At 39.6% G+C, this 21,260-nt stretch overlaps 4 protein-coding genes and 1 pseudogene across 4 annotated transcripts in view; 4 read left to right on the top strand and 1 right to left on the bottom strand.

The window, feature by feature from the left end:
• The window catches only part of LOC145907419 (uncharacterized), a 292,577-nt gene that overhangs the window by 13,767 nt on the left and 257,550 nt on the right, over positions 1 to 21,260 (top strand). The window lies entirely within an intron of this gene.
• The window catches only part of LOC145907454 (unconventional myosin-X-like), a 42,522-nt pseudogene that overhangs the window by 4,072 nt on the left and 17,190 nt on the right, over positions 1 to 21,260 (bottom strand).
• Positions 6,578 to 7,921, top strand: LOC145906381 (uncharacterized). Its single transcript, XM_082993795.1, has 2 exons — positions 6,578 to 6,686; positions 6,777 to 7,921. The coding sequence occupies exons 1-2, from the start codon at positions 6,578 to 6,580 to the stop codon at positions 7,919 to 7,921; spliced, it is 1,254 nt and encodes a 417-aa protein (XP_082849921.1).
• LOC145907457 (ficolin-2-like) overlaps positions 14,088 to 21,260 on the top strand; it is a 162,231-nt gene continuing 155,058 nt past the window's right edge. The window contains exons 1-2 of the mRNA XM_082994861.1: positions 14,088 to 14,368; positions 14,547 to 14,600. Coding sequence (XP_082850987.1) covers positions 14,107 to 14,368; positions 14,547 to 14,600 — 316 coding nt within the window. The 5' untranslated portion in view covers positions 14,088 to 14,106. The remainder of the gene's footprint in view (positions 14,369 to 14,546; positions 14,601 to 21,260) is intronic.
• LOC145906380 (fibrinogen C domain-containing protein 1-like) lies at positions 15,029 to 20,788 on the top strand. Its single transcript, XM_082993794.1, has 6 exons — positions 15,029 to 15,080; positions 15,423 to 15,535; positions 15,805 to 15,901; positions 17,436 to 17,535; positions 19,480 to 19,617; positions 19,885 to 20,788. Exons 1-6 carry the CDS (start codon positions 15,029 to 15,031, stop codon positions 20,066 to 20,068), a joined length of 684 nt encoding a protein of 227 aa, XP_082849920.1. The 3' UTR covers positions 20,069 to 20,788.

Genomic DNA, 21,260 nt, shown 5'->3' with positions numbered 1-21,260 from the left:
ACTTTGATATAAATTGTGATCTGTGAACATCATTCCCCACTCATTGCAAAGAAAGATCCACAATTACCTGACAAACGTCATAAAATGTGCAAATATATAGGGGAGGAACTCAATTACAGGCGGGAATTCGAGAAATATCAAAAAGCAAAATTTAAAAACAATTTTTACCTGGAGTGATTTCGCTTCCTCCTCAATGTTCTGAAAAGTCCGTTCTTCCATTTGAAGGAGGACGTTAAAAATCCTCACAGCCTCGTCCCTCAACGTGTAGTGGTCGTCACGAGAGGGCACCTGTGAGCAAACATCGGTTGATTATGATTTCTATACCTTTTTTTTCTAAGTAGCGAAACCAATACTTTCATATTTTTTTTTGAATAATCAACTTGGTTCGTAAGCAACACAACAATGTGAGCAATGTTACGTCACAGATAGTTCGGGTAAGATGATGTTGACGTCATCGTGGTTTTATGACAACCACGTGGATACTTGCAGCACTATTAAGTTTGCGTTAGCATTGGATTCTGGGGCGGATAGTTGTAATAATTGCTGGGTCACCTGTTCGTATGGAAGGGATAGCAAAGGGGATCTTAAAGGTTCGCTTGATTGCCTGAAGATTGGGTTTCTTTTGTAGATTAAGTCGATCTCCTTTTCATTGTCATCTGAACGCTGTTGCAACATACACAAATTTTTAGTCATATTTTCCTACACTATGGGCAACATGCTAAATATAAGAGAAATAATGAAATGCTTTGGGCAGAGTCGTTTTGTTAACAACATTGTAATAATATTTCCTGATGTGTTTTTTAAGCAGGTAATTTCAATGCAATAAGCTTTTCGCCTGGCTACCTAAGTGGCAAGATAATCACCAGACACATCACCGACATATTAGATCGAAGCAGTTGCCCTGAAAGCAGATTACTCCAAGCAACAAGCTCAGTTTCAATTCTACACTTCTGTACCTTGATCTTGTCCATTAGGATCTTTGTTTTGGTGATAATCAGAGGTTGTCCATCTATCATAGCCTGGATCTCACTGCTCCAGATGTTCGCGTCTTCCTCTACCTCCGTGCTGAGTCGGAGGGTGTGCTTCCTCCCGTACACCACAATCTCCCACAAACCTGTCTGCGTCTGTAGTAAAATAGAGGTGCCGTAACTTCTAGTATAGAAAGTGTGGATCGAAACTACAGCTGCCGGTCAATGTTCAGTAATATTACACAAAAAATCACATGCTTAAAGGAATCAACGTATATTTCCCTTGTGTTATACCAGACTGATCCTGTTTAAACAAGTGCTTTTTGTGTAGGCAACATACATATTATTAAACTTTATTACATTCGTTTTATGATTTTAAGTGTTACGTGTTTTACATGGTGAGACGGAATCGTCCAGCTATACAGGATCTCACAGCGAGGTTCGATTAACAAGTGTTCATCTCTAGTAAACACACGAAAGCTCACTTTTACTCCTACATACACCAGGGACTTACAAAGACGTTCTCGTCCGGTGAGGTGACAACACAGAGACTGTTGAGTCCCATCGACCCGATCTTCTGGGCATCGCGGTTGCTGTTCTTGAAATATTCGATCGCGTTTGGTTTCAGAACGAACCACCGACGTTGGTGACTCACTTTCTGCTTCTCGTAAGATGTTTTAAGCAACCAACCTTGCTGTATGAAAGAATCCTGGCCAGCCTTTAAGTTTATTAACAATATTTGAGATTGTGGGCGAGCCCGAAGAGTTCCCTTACCACAAAGAAAATATGTATTGAGTTATAAAAGAAAGTGTTACTGACTTTTATTTTCTTGACAAAACTTATTGTGTAATTTTTCTAAAAATCCACTTTGTCGTTTCGATGTGTGACCAATTGTGAAGCAATCATTATAAAACCTGAAGTCAAATGGGATTTGGTTTCTGTCTGTTTAACACGTACCGAGTCGCCTGAACTTGCTGTGTTCTTGCTCTCATTGAGTAAAGTGATCCAGTGATGCATTTCCTCCCCCGAATCACTCGCGAAAGTGTAAACACGTTGCGATGTCGTCACAGTGAACGTGTTCGACTTTCCTGCAGTCACAAACCACTTAATATTATTCACATCTTGTCGCCACGATGCCACGATAGGAGTAATTGGTTATAATGTAGCATCCATAATGTATCCGATTCCTGAGATTAAAATCAGTGCCAGAACCCCTAAAGCCTATTTATATTGTAACGTCTTTTCCTCAAGAGAAACTGACAACTTGCTCAAATACACGAGAGTCACCTGACACAGATGTTGCGGTTGCCTGGGTAACGGTTTGACCGTCGACCGTCATCAGAGCGTTCTTCGGGTTTGCGAACTCGCTTTCCATGTTTGCTATCTCTTTCTCCGTGCTCGATACAATCTTCATCAACATTTTGCGGAAAAAAAGTTCCACTTAATAACATTTCACAGTATTTTCAGTGAAAGTCCACACTGCATCCAAAGACTTTTTACCAAACGTTGGCGATTCTGGTTTAAACTCACCTGTACCATTCCCCCGCCTCCTCGCTCGATTCCGCCGAAAGGTGGTGCACTTTTGATGACGTCATAATGATGTCAATGCCATTCTCTTTCTCTGTGACGTCAGATATTTGACTGAGGTCGATCGTCCCCCGACACTTGGCTTTGACTTTTTATTCTTTTGCAACCTCCATTATCCCTTTGTACAACTTCTGCAACAAAGGATCTTGGAACTCTCAAACCCTCCATCTCCAAACCATGCCACACAGAACGGTACCCCCACATGAAGATGGACCTTCTAAAATTTCTTTGATTCGTTTTTCAGCATCATTTATAATATTCGGATCTTTTTGCCAAGCACCACGTCTATGCAGCCCCATTTCTTGTAAGCGTCTTTTCAAGGTTCTCAAACTGAAAGTTACATTGTGGTAATTTTGTAACAAATGCAAAATTTCAGAGTGTTCATATCCTAGTTGAAAGTAGTGGGTGATGAGGTGTGTTTCATCAAAGGTGGTCCCTGCAAGGAAAAATTGTATTGTCCAAACCGAAATAACAAAATTGCAATGAATGTAGGCCAACTGGAAATACACAATACAAACACACTTACCATGGCCACAATGGGTACAAAATGAATGATCAAGTCCCACATAGTGATCACAATTTAAACAATTCAATCAGTTGAACAGTCCCTGCCAACAACTGGAGTAGGTAAATGCTTACTTAGCTGATATAGTCAGTCACCCGTCATGCAAAAATACGAACGGAGTGAAATCAACGAGAACCTGGCCTGTCACCACATTTTGCGTCACATGAAATATATTTCGCGCGATGTAAATATATTTCGCGCAGTGAAAATATATTTCGCGATGTTACGAAATTTTATTTGTAGCGGTCGAAATATATTTCGCGCAGTGAAAATATATTTCGCGAAGTGAAAATATATTTCGCGCTGTGAAAAAATATTTCGCGCAGTGAAAATATATTTCACGCAGTCTTAAAATATTTCGCGCAGTGAAAATATATTTCGCGCTTCGTTAATATTTTGCGGTGGCACTTATGGGCCACCGTAGGCCCACAAGTGCCACCGCGAAATATTAACGATGCGCGAAATATATTTTCACTGCGCAAAATAAAATTTCGTAACATCGCGTAATATATTTCGACCGCTACAAATAAAATTTCGTAACATCGCGAAATATATTTTCACTGCACGAAATATATTTTCACTGCGCAAAATATTTTTTCACTTCGCGAAATATATTTTCACTGCACGAAATATATTTTCACTTCGCGAAATATATTTTCACTGCGCAAAATAAAATTTCGTAACATCGCGAAATATATTTTCACTTCGCGAAATATATTTTCACTGCGCGAAATATTTTTTCACCGCGCGAAATATATTTACATCGCGCGAAATATATTTCTTGTGACGCAAAATGTAGTGACTGGCCAGGTTCTCGTTGATTTCACTCCGTTCGTATTTTTGCACGACGGGTGACCGACTATATCAGCTAAGTAAGCATTTACCTACTCCAGTTGTTGGCAGGGACTGTTCAACTGAATGAATTGTTTAAATTGTGATCACTATGTGGGACTTGATCATTCATTTTGTACCCATTGTGGACCAGAGGGATGTTAGTTGACAAAAAAAAAAACGCCAGTTAACAAAAGTTTGGACGCGCGTTACTCGGCCACCTTACGAGGTAGCGGCATGATTTTTTCACACGATACAGATCATAGGCTGAAGTTTGTAACGATACCAAAAATATTAAAAACAAACATATTCATATTCGGTTATGAATATGATTTGCGTATTATGACATAAGTCGCGAAAACAAGATTCGCTTCGCTAAATTTTAAAGCATAACATTCTACGCGCTAAACCCTTTCAAAAGATATCAAAACTTTTGAAAAATTCGCTGGGGCTTGTACAGAAAAATGAATTTATATTTTTGAAATATGAAAAAATATCGATTTTTCCCTAATAACTTTTTTTATCGTTATGGCCCAAGTTTCAATTCACAACCATACGAAAGCCCAAATATCAAGCTTTCCAAAAATATTAAACATGTCTAAAAACACATTGAGCTGCCGCTGTACGAGCCGATTACACTTCAACCCTACACCCCCCACTGTAAACACGGTATAGGGGTGCTCTGGTGCATACTTTCTCCGATAAATGTTGCTACAAAGCGAGTCGCAAGCTTTTCTTTTGCACAAACCACCTTATACCATCCCACTATCGAATGAAATCAAAGTTGAATCAATTCAGTTAGAGATGCTATGTTAAATCCAACGATTACTTACTCAAACCCGACCGTCGCCCGCCGCTTTTTCAAACCGCCAAGCCATATGTATGGGCGTCACGTACTTTCGCCGATAAATGTTGCTACAAAGCGAGTCGCAAGCTTTTCTTTTGCACAAACCACCTTATACCATCCCACTATCGAATGAAATCAAAGTTGAATCAATTCAGTTAGAGATGCTATGTTAAATCCAACGATTACTTACTCAAACCCGACCGTCGCCCGCCGCTTTTTCAAACCGCCAAGCCATATGTATGGGCGTCACGTACTTTCGCCGATAAATGTTGCTACAAAGCGAGTCGCAAGCTTTTCTTTTGCACAAACCACCTTATACCATCCCACTATCGAATGAAATCAAAGTTGAATCAATTCAGTTAGAGATGCTATGTTAAATCCAACGATTACTTACTCAAACCCGACCGTCGCCCGCCGCTTTTTCAAACCGCCAAGCCATATGTATGGGCGTCACGTACTTTCGCCGATAAATGTTGCTACAAAGCGAGTCGCAAGCTTTTCTTTTGCACAAACCACCTTATACCATCCCACTATCGAATGAAATCAAAGTTGAATCAATTCAGTTAGAGATGCTATGTTAAATCCAACGATTACTTACTCAAACCCGACCGTCGCCCGCCGCTTTTTCAAACCGCCAAGCCATATGTATGGGCGTCACGTACTTTCGCCGATAAATGTTGCTACAAAGCGAGTCGCAAGCTTTTCTTTTGCACAAACCACCTTATACCATCCCACTATCGAATGAAATCAAAGTTGAATCAATTCAGTTAGAGATGCTATGTTAAATCCAACGATTACTTACTCAAACCCGACCGTCGCCCGCCGCTTTTTCAAACCGCCAAGCCATATGTATGGGCGTCACGTACTTTCGCCGATAAATGTTGCTACAAAGCGAGTCGCAAGCTTTTCTTTTGCACAAACCACCTTATACCATCCCACTATCGAATGAAATCAAAGTTGAATCAATTCAGTTAGAGATGCTATGTTAAATCCAACGATTACTTACTCAAACCCGACCGTCGCCCGCCGCTTTTTCAAACCGCCAAGCCATATGTATGGGCGTCACGTACTTTCGCCGATAAATGTTGCTACAAAGCGAGTCGCAAGCTTTTCTTTTGCACAAACCACCTTATACCATCCCACTATCGAATGAAATCAAAGTTGAATCAATTCAGTTAGAGATGCTATGTTAAATCCAACGATTACTTACTCAAACCCGACCGTCGCCCGCCGCTTTTTTAAACCGCCAAATTTTGTAGTTCTAGTTAATTAAAAATTTATGAAAATATTTTTCCGATTTAATAAAGTTTAAAAGTTTAATCGCCTCTGTGTTTGGTCAGCCGAAACTGCTTCCAGTCGCACCACGAGGAGGTACACAGATGACTTGGTGTTTGAGCCAAATAGGCCACAAACAACCCAGCGACCAGCCTGTAAAATACTTAAAACATATGTTAAACATTTGTTACATTAACAAGCCTATACTATAATATCCCGCTGGATATTTTAACATTTTCCGCAAAACCAAGGCACCTCCTCGATTTTAGCTTCATCCGGTATGGAGCGCTCTAAACATTCCGGATGAAACCATTCTTTACACTTACTACACTCAATAAAGTATTGTTTATTTTCTGCAAGTCTACAATTACAATGAATCGCAACCGTCTCGCTGTTCTTTCTTCTATTTACGATGAGCTTCTTCATCTTAAAAAGAGGCTCAAATTCTTTATTGCGCAACATTTTTTCTATATCAGTTCGCAGCGATGGCTCGTTAAAATTTAGATGTTCCGCGCAATCACCACCAACAGAAAAAAATCCTCCGCGCAGTTTGCAAACTTTCCAATCTGGTATGTGGGACTTGATCATTCATTTTGTACCAATTGTGGCCATGGTAAGTGTGTTTGTATTGTGTATTTCCAGTTGGCCTACATTCATTGCAATTTTGTTATTTCGGTTTAGACAATACAATTTTTCCTTGCAGGGACCACCTTTGATGAAACACACCTCATCACCCACTACTTTCAACTAGGATATGAACACTCTGAAATTTTGCATTTGTTGCAAAATTACCACAATGTAACTTTCAGTTTGAGAACCTTGAAAAGACGCTTACAAGAAATGGGGCTGCATAGACGTGGTGCTTGGCAAAAAGATCCGAATATTATAAATGATGCTGAAAAACGAATCAAAGAAATTTTAGAAGGTCCATCTTCATGTGGGGGGTACCGTTCTGTGTGGCATGGTTTGGAGATGGAGGGTTTGAGAGTTCCAAGATCCTTTGTTGCAGAAGTTTTGAATAAAATTGATCCTGATGGCTGTGAACTCAGGAGGGGCCATCGTCTGAAGCGCAGAGAGTATAACAATCCAGGGCCCAATTATGCCTGGCATATAGATGGTTATGATAAATTAAAGCCATTTGGTTTTTCCATACATGCAGCCATTGATGGTTTTAGTCGTAAGGTCCTATGGCTTCATGTTATACGCTCCAATAAATGCCCACACACTATAGCTTCCATGTACCTTAGAACTGTTTCACATGTACAAGGTTGTCCAGTGCAAATTGTGTCTGATTTGGGCACAGAAAATGGGATATTGGCAGCAGCACAGTGCTTTTTCAGAAACAGTATCAATGCACATCGATACGTTCCTTCACCAAGGAATCGGAGAATTGAAAGTTGGTGGTCAACATTGTGCAAGTTTCGTACTTCTTGGTGGCGAAACTTTTTTGGTGATCTCGAGTTTAAAGGTGTTGTTGATTATTCACTTCCTTTAAGCAAGGAGTGTGTGTGGTATTGCTTCTCCAAAGTTCTACAAAGTGACTTAAATTTTGTAATGGATCACTGGAATAGTCATCGAATACGAAAATCAAGACACAATGTTATAGCTGGTCGACCAAATTTACTTTACTTAATGCCAGAAAGGTATGGTGGAAGAGCAGACATGATAAATGCAGTCTCACAAGAGAAATTTCAAGTGGTGTGCAATGATATTTCCCCACCCGAAGAAGTGAACGAATATGAGAAATATTTTGACTATGTTCGAACTGAACTTGGATTTATCATGCCAACTTCCTGTGCAGAAGCACTGGCAATGTACAAAGGGATAATGGAGGTTGCAAAAGAATAAAAAGTCAAAGCCCACAGCCATTTATGCATGTTTGTACTTCAGTATATTGAACTTTGTTGTTAGTGCAAGTATGCTAATTGTCAAATTACATCAACAAACACAGGCAACTTTGTGAAAAATTGTTTTTTTACTCACTGATTAACCATCAGCGTACTGCACTACTAGAATCTAAAAGAGGTGGTTTGTAAATGCTAGGATACAAATCGAATTTTTTTCCCATTGTATTGCGAACAGATGATGGAATAGAAAAGTGTGAAAGACAGCATGCAGTGTAAATGAAGAAAAGTGAGTGCATAAATATACAGTGGCAAGTAGCAGTGGCACAAAAATCTCACAATTATGCAGCAGTACCTCAAAAATGCAATAGTAAGTGTCAGGTAAAAACAATTTTGGTATAAAAGGATGAAATAAGTTTCACCAAAACAAACAGGAGGCAGTAGAATAAAAAAATAAAACACTAATTTTGCTTCGACAATGCTGACGGTCACGAACAAAATAGTGAGTACGTAAAAAATATAAATTGCTGTTTTGCCATATAACACTTGAAACATGCAATAAAGTGACAACTACTTATGAATACAAACAATGAAATAGAATAATTTTTTCAATGTAAACCAAATGCCTGGCCATTAGACATTGCTGTAATAAAGATTGATTTGAAATCTTGAAGTTCTTCCATATGTTTTGTAGGGAGCGTAATTGTTTTCGCACATGCGCCAACAACAGGAAAACAGATTGTGTGGTTTGGGTTGTTGCTCATGCAGTCATGATTAAATTCCACAGATATGGACAAACTGTCACCAAATATTGGCCTATGTTTTTGGCCTGTTAGCCAACCTAGCACACCAGCTGGAGTACAATCAGCTGCTGCAGTCATTGTCTCTCCAATATTTTCTACATTGACTTCATTTTCACTGTTAGTACAGCAGTAAGCCAAAACCTCTTCTGTGGGGGCCCGAATACAGTTATCCTCAATATAGTTCAAGAAATCTTGAAAGTTATCCATTATCTTCTCCTCTACGCACCGCTTTGTGGAATTTTTTGAGGAATATTGCGGTTGAAGTAAACTTGACACATAATTGGCATCAACAGTCAATTTGCCTGGAATGAATAATGGTGCAAAAAGTAAGACATTATTTTTGACAACATTGAACAAACCAAACAGACTCAGCCCTGAAGCAAACTCTTTGAGGCAGCAAAGCCGCTTATTAGTGATGCTTACCATGATTGTGCGACTAATTGCACTAGCGCTATCAATATTGATTTTGCCTGTGTATCCATTTTCTGTAATTATGTCAGTATGAACAAGTGGGTCAGCACAAACTCTCTGTATCAGTTGAACTTCATTCTCAGTAAAGTGTTGGTCAAGATTTAGTTTGGTTATATCAACTGAATCCATGTTAGCAAGAATTGTGAACACATTTGGGTGTAAGCAATGTGGAGCTGGCCCACCTTGCACCAAACTTGCAGCTATTATTTCACCACATGCTTTGAAATGTCCATTTTGGACATGAAGCATTGAGTCAACTGAAATACTCACATGGAAATCATCCACAAGATGCCATGTCGATTCTATCAATTGATTCCCAAACATTTAAAACTGTACACAATAATTTAAGCAGATAATTTAATACCTTTTTCTCTGCTTTCGAGTGTTTTTTCAACGTTGAATTTAAATTCATCCAAACTTTTTTGGGGGTAAGGTATGTAAACATACGTTGCCCAATTCCCGCGCTCATGGGGGAACGACCGGATTCGACCTCGGGTGTTCCTGGGGTTTCAACGACTTGGTGTCTCCAAACAATGAAGAAATAGCTTGCGGTAAAGGCAAATTCACTTTGGTGCCAGCTTGATCTACTTGCGTAAATTCAGAATCGCTAAAATCAGAATCACTACCGTAAGCGTCGCAAAGCGTAGCCAAGGCCGCCATTTTGACCAGAAATCAGTTTGAAACCGGCACCTTTTCATCAAATATAAGGGAAAGCACCCGAAAAACCATTGAAGCGTGCAAACGTCAACATCGGTATGAAATGCAACAGGGGGCAAACTTTGTTTCCCCTTACAATTACTAAACAGCTAAACTGTACTGACTGCAGTGGAAACATCACTGTTCGTTGGCGAGTTACTTGAATGGCGCGTTTGTAATGCTGGAAAGTGACCACGTGGTGTCGCTGTGCGTACATTTAAATCCCAATGTTACGAACGGTAGACACTTAAACCACCTCACGGATGGGCGAAACGGGATTTCTCCGTTTCATGCGTGGCTACTCAACATTAGTTTCCACGAAGACTTTGCAATATTATAACTCTAATATTAAGTTTGTTTACGCAAAAACGTTGTTACACACTAAAGGCCCGTTTACACTACAGACGATTCCGTGTTTGTTTTATTGTGCGCGCGTGCTGAGTTGTGCTGGGATGGGATGTGCCGGTCTGTGCTAAGATGTGCTCGCTTTTGCTCGACGAGCATAAATTCGGACACAGTTGGGCACATTTCGGCACACATTAATGCGAGAGTGCAAGGCGACTGCTTAAAAGGAGAGGACATATATTATTTTAGTTGTGGTTGTGTGATGTGACCGCGTTTGACATGTGAGCGATTGTTTTGAGCGTGTGAAATGGTGCCGTAACTGCATTACAAAGCGGTGTGCGGAACGGCGTCTAAGCGGGATGCTGCTGTGAAAAACCATTGGTTCAATTATACCATCTTTGTTTTCATAATCTGTGCTGTTTGGTTCAACATACTGTAGTGTTACCTTGCGTCGTAAAAAATTACGTAAAAGCAGTACATGCCTTAACTATGTAAAACAGTACATGCTTTTGTTGAAGAATACGTACAGCCAATAGCAACAACTTCAATTTGTACTTATAATAACGCTGGCGGTGCCGAGAAATGCAAGACTGATATCCTTGAAAATTATCAACGTAACTTGTCACTTGCACTTGTCGGTTTCGTGTTCATTACAGGAAAATCCCCTTAGTTGTGCTCGATTATTCCAGTAGCGTAAACACCGTGTGTCCCAGATTGTGCTGTGCCGTGCCATACTGTGTTCGTGTGTAAACGGGCCTTAAGAGCATATTGTTTTTTGGTAGATTTGGCAAAAGACCGAGAATTTTGATACTTTAGGACGTGTTTAGCATTGCCGAAGCACGTGGTGAACGAAACAACCGTTTTGTTGATGGAAGATGTGTTGCTTGCTTTCTAACATACCTCTATACAATACCTTGATAACTATTTTAGTTCAGAAGGAATAATATTTCCAACAAACATGTCTGAAATGCTACTTTTAACCATATCACGACGAACCGGGGAAATCCCGTTTCGCCCGTCCGTGAGGTGGTTTAAGTGTCTCCCGTTACGAACAGTTTAACCATTTAATAACATTTCTATGTTACTTGAACCCATGTGCGTATATGTGCACATTTGCATTACATCATCGCATTCCTTTGTTTCACAAAGCGTGCTCACTGGTCTACTTGCGGGAAGCCACAGTAATCGTTGAAATTAATGTAGATTTGACTTCGTCTAGGTTCTAGTGATACTTTTAATGTTTGTGAAGTGTTATGAAGACTTCAAGGCCTGTCATGTGCCCCCAGGTCGGAGATCCTGCCTTGCTATGCGAAAGCAAGGTATTACTACACTGGAATTGTATCTACGTTTTATTGTCGTTTTTAACATTAGTCCGTTTAATAAAGTCAGGCGCCCATTTAGTGAAACCAGTGCAACTCCATTTGCCCAAAAACAACAACCACATTCCTTCACGCCTCACTACAAACTTGTATTGACTTTACGCTCAGCGCCAACGAAGCATTTCCCCACTTTTTGCAGTTTTGTGTCGTGACGTCAATTGTGTTGCCAACGTTCTATAGGATGTTGAGCGATTGTAGTCATTATATTAATATTAGACAAAGCATTAAAAGGTTTATTTTTTGGTATCTGAATAGTTGCGTATGTAAGAGTTTGTTTGAAATCAGAGGATTAGGAAAAGAAACACGCATAAGATCTTTAACATTAGCGATCCGTCATCCGCCTGGTTTTGTTAAAGTGAGAAAAGAAATTCACCTGAAAACCAGGAGCAAGATACGAAAATATTTGTGTGTAATATTTCATTTGAATATGTACATGTTGTAACGTGATTTTGCATTACATGTCAACGGTTGCATTAATGGACTTAAGGTTGCATGGCCAGTTGTCATTTTGGCGTCTCACTCCACTGGGTTGGGTAATTGGTATTTTTAGATCGTCTTGGCAAGCGGGTTTCATTTCAAAATTTAGCGATAGCAACAGCTGACCATTCATGTGATTTGTGTCTTTTTTTGGCTTTTGTGTGATATGGTTTAACAGCTGTTTTGCGTCATATTAATCTCAAGTGACTTGGTCGCTTTGAGACTTTAAGTTTTCCCATGTGACTGTCCTTCATCGTCTTTCAGTAACCGACCTTTCTTTGTAACTTTCCGTGTGCGTTTAGCTGAGGACCGAGGCAGGGCAGCGCAGCTGTACTGTGCTCATCTCAGTTCATCGGTTTTGTGATTTGGTTCTGTTCAATTTTGTCTGTGCGTTTGGGCGTAAATTCACTCAGTTTGGCGTTGGTATAATTGCACATGTTAATTTCGTGTCCAAAATTGTTCATTTTAAATGAATATTGTTGGAATGTTTGCATCAAGTTTCAATTAAAGTCAGGTTAGGAAAACACAACAATTAGAACTCACGTGCGATCTTATGTCAAATGCGTTAATCAAATAGGATTTCCCATCGATCATAAATAATATTGTTAAGTACCGGATTGAGGCTCATAATTGGCATATAGGTCGCAACACATGTAAAACTTGTATATTTAAGCGGCTTTTGCCACCGTCCAAGTCATCCAACATATTTATTTCATCTCAATTCAGTGTCAACCATTAGTATTCAGATAGAACAGCTTAAATTGCACTGAGTTTAACTGCGTCTTGTTCCATAACCAACCCAAACGCACCGATTAAAGGGAGCGAGAATTCAAAGCCAGAATAAATGCAGGTTTTACGAACTCTTGCAAACGAGCGCACGCACTTAGGTATTTGAACCGACTTCCTTTGCATGGATGTATTTTGATACGCCGTGTTTTCGTATCAGTGACGTTATTCGGTCCTCGGAAATTCAAAGGTCTCCGGCAACTTGAAGGAGGTTTTAAGCAAGTCACAGTTGCGTCGTGATTACTGCATTGAGTTTGCTCGGGTCTGTGTGGTTGGAAACGCAACGTGATCCAGTTCAGATCAAGCTTGTATTGTAGCTGACCGTGGTTTAAAGTCACTTGTGCTTGGACAAGTTATAACTGATAGAGTTGAAGGTGAAGTTAAAACCAAGTAGAGATGCCAGATGTAATTTGCGATGGATAACTCGCCTGCAAAACTCGTTTACAAGGATATGTTTGTTCCTTTATTATCAGAAAACAACTTTAATCATAAACAAATATTCTCAACACTTTCTGTGCGGCTGACTTGTATCTACAAAAGATCTTTAGCGCATATTGTTAATTGACGTAGAAGTACGTCAAATTTTTTTTGAAAGACCAAGCGGTCCACGTGATGAATGCATGATCCCCGCGTGTCTAGTTCGACGCATTGCGATCACTGAAGCATTACGTGACTTGTGGCAGGTGGCTTTTTACAATGGGTGACGTAAGAAATCAAGCAAAAGTGACTTCTGTATCGCAACAATTGACAAATCAGTTTTTTGCTAACAAGGTTTTGTGGTGTATTTGGCAACGATGTACATAACAACAGCATTCTTTTCATTGCGTTCGTTTACTGATGTTGTTGAGACCTCAGTAGACGGGACAATGCAGTTATGCGCAATTAACAATCAACAAACGCACGCACTGAGCAATTCCTTGCGTAATTGCTGACCGCACTGAAAGTTTTACATTAAGTATCGTAACATTGGTCAACAGTTTAAGGTTGGATTATGCGCAACATTTATTTAAACTCCACATTTATCATTTGCATTATTTTCATATTTGTTTCATCTACGCAGCATAAATGTGTATTGATATTCGCCAGCAGGTCTCAGTGAATCTTCCATATTTTCAGTGTAGTTGCTAATTAGGTAATTTTGGTGCAAATTTAACGTTGGCGTTTACTTTGTTAATTTCCATGTGATGACTGAGCAACTATTTACAGATTTTCAAAGTCTAGCTTGTTTGACAATGTTGAAATTGATTTTGTTTGGAGTTTTGTTGGTCGGCCATCTTGTCATAACTCACCAACAACAACAAGTATGCAGAGTTGTTTCCATTTGTGACGGACAAGAACAAGGATCTGAGATAGAACATTCCGGCTTGAAAGGTGCCAGAGGAGAGACTGGAAGACCAGGAAAGATGGGACCACGTGGACCTCAAGGTCACCGAGGTGAAAAGGGAGACCAAGGACCTGTAGCTGGCAAAGAAGATTTGATGAGACTTGTTACAGGTATAAGATTCTTCTCTAAACACTTTTCGACAAAATTTATTATTGGATAGGAAAACTTTAACAAACCAAGCAGTTTAGATAGATATTTGATACAAACACAGCAGTACAACAAATCCCCTACACGGTGAACTCTCATAAAATCATATTGAAGTAAATTCATCGAAGATTTTATTCACAGAGTTGTCGAACAAAGTGGATCAATTGCAGAGTGAGCAGAACCACACATCTAACAGTTAAGTTCATGCACTTAACATGCAATGTCAACTCACACATCGAACATTATATTCACAGAGTTGTCGAACAGAGTGGATCAACTGCAAGGTCAACTGAGTAACACTTCCAACAGTTGAGTTTAGTTTTATTTAAATTGATTTCTCACGTTTGTGTCAAGTTAACAAATGCTAGAATCTATACCCGTCAGGAGTCCTTTCTACCCCTAGTGGTGTGGTTATCGGCGTACTTGCCAATCACCTGATAATTATACTCGTGACAAGTTTAAAACTTGTATCTAACCTGTATTGAATACTGGTAACACTTTTCGACCTCGAATAAACCTCGGTCACTCACAAATTCACGCAACACACAGAAACCAAGTTACTCATAGCCACCAACGGCGCTAGGGGGCAGTAAAGTATGATTATGTGCAACAACAAGATATAAATGTTTTCCAAAATTCAAAACCCATACATGGGATTGAATCGCAATGCGAAAAGTAAAACATTCATGTGGCACAGAATATATTGGGACAAAGTATATCTCGAATCATCGTACTTAATCATCAGTCAGAAGTTTCAGCAGATAACCGCACAATGGGGATAATCCTACATTAAGCATTTAACTTCTGGTTAGCCGCCACTAATTTATTACATTTATCAAATTCGGACATTTTCGTAAAGTTGGACAAAATCGTCGTAAAGTTGTTGACTCCACATGCGTCGGCAAATCAACGTGAAGCAGGAAACAGATAACAACAACCTCCTTATATTAAAACCTCAACCCATTTCATGCGTCCGTTGATTGAAACCAACCAGAATTCATCACAGTATTTCTGTAGGACTGGAAAATCTTCACGAATTTGTGCATTCCGAATCTTGCAAAACTTCCCCATATCAAGGTCGCCAAAGTCTCAGATCTGGAGAAGAAGTTTACTGTGAAGATGGATGGCAGGTATTCATACTGTGGTTAATATCACTAACACAGGGGTGGGCAATCCCTGGCACCAGCGCTTAGTTGGGTAAGCGAGGTGATTATGCACGCCATGTAATTTACGATTTCACGCTACAATACTTAACAATACGCCCGGGATTGTGTTGTTTCTAAAGGTCAGGAAATTACACACGAAAGTGAAAAGTCATATATTGACATGGAGGTCATCTAACTTTTTTAGACCAATTCGCCGAAAATCAGTGTCAAGCGTTTTACTTGATAAATACCAGGTGTTCCAGCGTCGTTATGATGGATCTGTTAGTTTCGATAGAGATTGGGTGGATTACAAGAACGGGTTTGGGGATCTATCAACAGAATTTTGGATTGGTTTGTATTCCAATAAAGCAATCCTTAACCAAGTACAAATGTTGCAAAACTTTGAATAATAGTTTGTTTTAGTTTAAAATGTACCGCTCTTCTGGCATAAAATATACGTGCTGTATTTTACGACGTTTCGTCTGCCATGCGGCGAGACTTCATCAGGTATTGATGCCGCAATTTTAAAGTAAACTGCACTAAAACATTCAGGGGCACAAAAAGAAAAAGGGACAGGTTGACACCGCTTGTCAAATCACGTGACAGAGGCAAAACACGAAACACTGCGGGAGGCGCAACAGTTACAACAAATTGTTATAAACTGCAGGAAAGTAAACACATTGTTCTTTGTCGTTGACGCATCCACTGTTTTTGTGAATGTGAAGCGACTCAAGAATGCTAAAATAATCGCTCCTTTTGTTGGGCAATAGTCCGCACCATGTAAAAAACTCACGCGAGTTTGCAGTCGAGGTACGGAGCTTACGAGTGGAGCAACATGACAGCATGGTATCCTTTGATGTGGTGTCATTGTTCACCAATGTACCGGTATCCCTATCAATCACCACTGTTATGGCACGCTCAAAATATACTGGCAATAACCCGTAAGGATGAAACGCCCACTAGCGGAACAGTTGTTATTCCCTTCAACCCTGGCCTTAACGAAACATTGCGAAGATTGATGTCGGATTAGGCATTAAAATCTATACTAAGCCCCATACAACGCTTGGCAATGTAATTTCACGACCCATTGCTACGGAGGCTTCCGAGCCAAAGGGAATGGTCTGTTTAATACCATGCAAATATTGCGATGGTATTTACATCGGCGAAACTAAAAGGGCCTTTAAGACGCGACTGAAAGAGCATCGCCGTGATGTCGCATCGAAAGATGCCAGCAAGACTGCGTTGGCCAAGCATGCGGTGACACTGCGACACGAAGTTGCCTTCGATAAAGCCCTTTCCAAGTTCTGGAAAAGGAGTTGGACCACACCAAGCGGCTCTTTCTTGAGTCGCTTCACATTCACAAAAACAGTGGATGCGTCAACGACAAACAGCACTGTGTCTACTTTCCGGCAGTTTATAACAATTTGTTGTAACTGTTTCGCCTCCCGCAGTGTTTCGTGTTTTGCCTCTGCCACGTGATCTGACAAGCGGTGTCAACCTGTCCTTTTTTCGTTTTTGAGCCCTTAAATGTTTTAGTGTAGTTTACTTTGAAATTGCGGTATTAATACCTGATGAAGTCTCGCTGAATGGCAGACGGAACGTCGTAAAAATACAGCACGTATATTTCATGCCAGAAGAGCGGTACATTTTAAATTGCAATATGCCATCTGGCAGCAACAGGAGTTCCAGCTTTGTTTTAGGTTGAATACATTTACTGAACACATTGTTGTAACTTGTGCACACCCAGTTAAATATACAGGCCAACCAAGCAAAACGTTTCAAGTACGCTTCGTAACAATCCTAGAGTCACTATAACAGTATCAGTTAATTCAATTTAAATTCCAGTGTTTTCAGCAATATTATTACAACCAACAAATTTTATCAGGTTTGGAGAAACTGTATCAAATCACCAGTGCGTCCACTAGATGTCGCCTTCGTGTTGACCTTCAGGATTTTTCCGGAGGTCAAGGATTTGCCGAGTATAGGTAAGACTATGACGTATTTAACGTTTTCAATTTAATGCCATTGTTCCAACGATAATTTACCTGATGCTGCCAGGTCGTCATAACTAACAAAATCTTAAAAGTCATTAGGGGAAATACCCTCCTTATTACGTCAGATTCACAAAATTCGTGTTTTAAGTTTGAAGCAACACAGAATATTCTTGCTGTGTTTCAATGCATTTACTCGGTTCGGAATAATTATGAAAACAAAAAAAAAATAAAATTAGATACCGCACACACATAGGGATGGTAATCAACTCGTAACGACCCCACATCACCGCTTTTGAGGTTTGCGCGATCGCTTGTTCGCGGATTGCCAGGACCGAGCTCAGTGGGGCTCGGATTGGGTCGAACGTCACCTTTTTGCGCAGTTCAAGCGAAAATGACCACGGTCAAACCGTTTGACAATTGGTTGCAGCAATCCAGTGAATATTAGTGCTGTGTCCCACATCGATATATGGGATCAAATGGTTATTATATTCTCCATCTAACACCCATGCATAATCCATGGTTTGAAATTTCGATTTTCTGCCCAACATGCTTGGCCCCCAATGTTTTGAATGAAGCAACAAAAATCCCGTAATCGCGACGTGTAAGACGCTGACACAACTTGATTGTCAGTGTATAAGTTGTATAGTGTATACACTCTGTGTTCTCTTTGCCCACCCCTGGGTTAGCTGCTGGTCGTTGCGTGGTTGATTGGATATTGTTGGGTCTCTATGCAAGAAAATGGGTGCATTGGCCTGCAGAGTTAATTCCTTAGGCCAGTGGTTCATATCCGGTGGGAAATTTAAAGGTTGTAGGTCAGTGTTTCTCAAACTTTTTCCAATCACGTACCGCTCATTTGTTTTTTAATACACTGCATACCACCGTATTACTATATCATAACTGTTATGACATAACACCAATGAATAACAATTTAGCCAATATCTGCTTGGTTTTCTTTATTGTGCATTTGTGACGCAATAGTATCAACGTGAAATTGTTGCACAGTTGAATACACGATGTCAGAATTACTTCAAGAGTGCAACAATTTCACGTTGATACTATTGCGTCACAGATGCACAATAAAGAAAACCGACATCATGTATTTGCAGCGGTTTTGGCTTCTGCAAAGTGCGGCAAATTATATAGAATAGACTAAATCGCGTACCACTTGAAAAGCTCTCGCGTACTACTAGTGGTACGCGTACCGCAGTTTGAGGACCACTGTTGTAGGTGGATAATTAGTCGGCACCGAAATACACAAAAATAGTCGGAAAAGAAATATGATATGTATTCACTGTGTGTTGTACACTTATTGGTAATTGGTAATGCCATGCGGTAGAAAAAGTTAAAAAAGTATAACAGATATAACGAAAATACAATAATTAAATTCTTAGTTAAAAAATGTAAATACCAGTGGGAAATAAGGATTCCGTTTACACTGGAAGTGGGAAATGAGATAAAAAAGGTTAAGAACCACTTAAAAAAGGTTAAGGAAAATCTGTTGCCCAGACGAGTTTATGCGGTCGTTGTTGCCAAAGTCCTTGTGGTAAAATCTTGAGTGCCAAGTACTGACCTTTGCCAAAACGTTGCATCTTGACTGGAAAGTTAGAATTATCCGCTTTGTTCTTCAGCTACAATAAAGCCTCCTTGTAATCCTCCAGTCGTTTGTGAACTTAAAGTTGAAAAATATCTGGGTTTCCTTCTCAAAACTTCTAATCCCACTCTGTGTTTATTGCTTAGTTGACAAATAATTATCCCACACAACACAACACAATGTATGACACATGTCGTTTATTACGTCATAAAGGGTTTTATGTTTAACAATCATTTCCATGAGCAACAAACCAATGTAAGCGGATTGATTTAAAACAACAAATTATCCGTTGTTATTTAAATTACTTTGCATTAAATTAAACATTATGACATTGTTGTTTTCAGTACTTTCAGCATTGGCGATGAAAGAAGTTCTTACACAATTACTATATCCGGATATTCGGGGAATATATCAGATTCTATGGCTGGGTCCGGCACTATTAACGGGATGAGATTTTCAACTCTCAACAGAGACCATGATACGTGAGTAATAACGATACAACGTGTCTGATTATATTTCTGTTTTACTAACGAAGTAAATCGAGTTGTTTTAATAAAGATGAAATGCATTTCCTCAAATAGTTGATTTTCGTTGACAAAGTTAACCGCCTACCCTAAATCAACAATTGTTTAAATCAATTGTTCTGAAACAGGGGGTTGCGTTAAAGTTTTAGTTAAGCGCAAGTTTTAACTGAGTTTAAATAAGTTGTAACACAGAGTTGTTGACAACCGACTTAATTATAATTGCAGGTATCCAAGTGTTAATTGTGCTGTGACTTATGGTGGAGCTTGGTGGCATCGTAGTTGTTCAGCTGCCCACCTCAATGGTCCGTGGTCGAGAACTTCTACTGGTGGCAACACTATGAGTTGGTTTAAATGGAAATACTCATGGAGCGGAATAATGAGTTCTAAGATGAAAGTGAAATGCGAGTAAATGTTGGGGAGGTTTAAAGTGACGAAAATTAACATTGCGTCGTTAGTTACCATGGCAACGTTGTGTTGATTTACAATTATTGACAGACATTGTAAATACTTTCACCAGTTTTGATAAAGGCTTGAAATCGTAAATAACAGGAAAGCAATTATACCGAACCGAATTTATTCCACAAATCCTTACAATTTTTGTGTTAGTTGCGAAAACTTCACCTTTTTTGCATGTTTGTTATTATCATGGTATTTGTAGTTCGTTACTTAAAACGTCTACACAAATAATAACACTGACGTATATCTGACTCCTGATAAAAAGGCTGCTATCAAACCCAAAGTCAATCGATCAGTTTAATACATAATAAACAAGCGCACGAGGATTAACAATGACACGTTACAAACCACGCGTACAAAAAGTTTCTGTCCTATATGTCCTTTGTCCTCTGTCCCTTCGTATCTTTTTTACGCAAAAGACATGTGGCCTATATAGAAAATGCATACCGGGTTATTTTAGTTCGGATTACCACGTGACTCATTTGAAAAGGCGGCTTGTTGCTGGAAGTGTCAACGAACGAATAGCACGTTCGCCGTAAATGAGTTAAACTTGGTTTACAGCGTGATTATTATCCGAAATTATTAAAAAAACGGTTGATGCCAGAAAAACACAACGTAATAATTGCAATTATGACGTCGACACTACATATTCTTACATTTTGTGCGTTTCGGATGCCACTTCTTCCATAGAATTATGTCAACGTGTCAATTAGATATTGACAACATATTCCGTTTTATCATTCCTTGTATATCATGTCGTTGTTGTAATATCGCATGCAACCGTTTCCATGCTTTATGTTGATAATCCATGTAAATATAAACATTGATCCATCAGATTTGACAGTTGATTTCTGATTCGAGGATGTCAGTAAATTTGATTCAGTTCAGTTTGGCTTTCTCTGATAAACCCCAAAAATGCAGTCACGCCAATTCACCGCAAATATTTGCAGAAATGCGCGGATATCGCGGCGCCATTTCACCGACTTATGGGAAAGGTTTTTTGTGAGGGTAAATTGTGTAAAAAGGTTTCTTGTCAACATCCAGGTCCTCATTGCAGCCCAAATGATGACGTCACGGCCGTGGGCATTCGAGTGGCGTCTGTCACGTGTTTCATTTGTGTTGTTGTTTTTGTCTGTTCAGTTACC

The sequence above is a fragment of the Ascidia mentula genome, chromosome 6 (assembly GCF_947561715.1).
Source record: "Ascidia mentula chromosome 6, kaAscMent1.1, whole genome shotgun sequence".
Taxonomy (NCBI): Eukaryota; Metazoa; Chordata; class Ascidiacea; order Phlebobranchia; family Ascidiidae; genus Ascidia; species Ascidia mentula.
This window is presented reverse-complemented; position numbering and strand designations above follow the sequence as displayed.

Excerpts from the sequence above, each read along its gene's own strand:
- LOC145906381 (XM_082993795.1), top strand. The coding sequence starts at position 6,578 with ATGTTCCGCGCAATCACCACCAACAGAAAAAAATCCTCCGCGCAGTTT. Across the intron at positions 6,687-6,776 it reads TTGTACCAATTGTGGCCATG|GGACCACCTTTGATGAAACA; the intron begins GTAAGTGTGTTT and ends TTTTCCTTGCAG.
- LOC145906380 (XM_082993794.1), top strand. The coding sequence starts at position 15,029 with ATGTTTTCCAAAATTCAAAACCCATACATGGGATTGAATCGCAATGCG. Across the intron at positions 15,081-15,422 it reads ATTGAATCGCAATGCGAAAA|GACTGGAAAATCTTCACGAA; the intron begins GTAAAACATTCA and ends GTATTTCTGTAG. Across the intron at positions 15,902-17,435 it reads ATCAACAGAATTTTGGATTG|GTTTGGAGAAACTGTATCAA; the intron begins GTTTGTATTCCA and ends AAATTTTATCAG.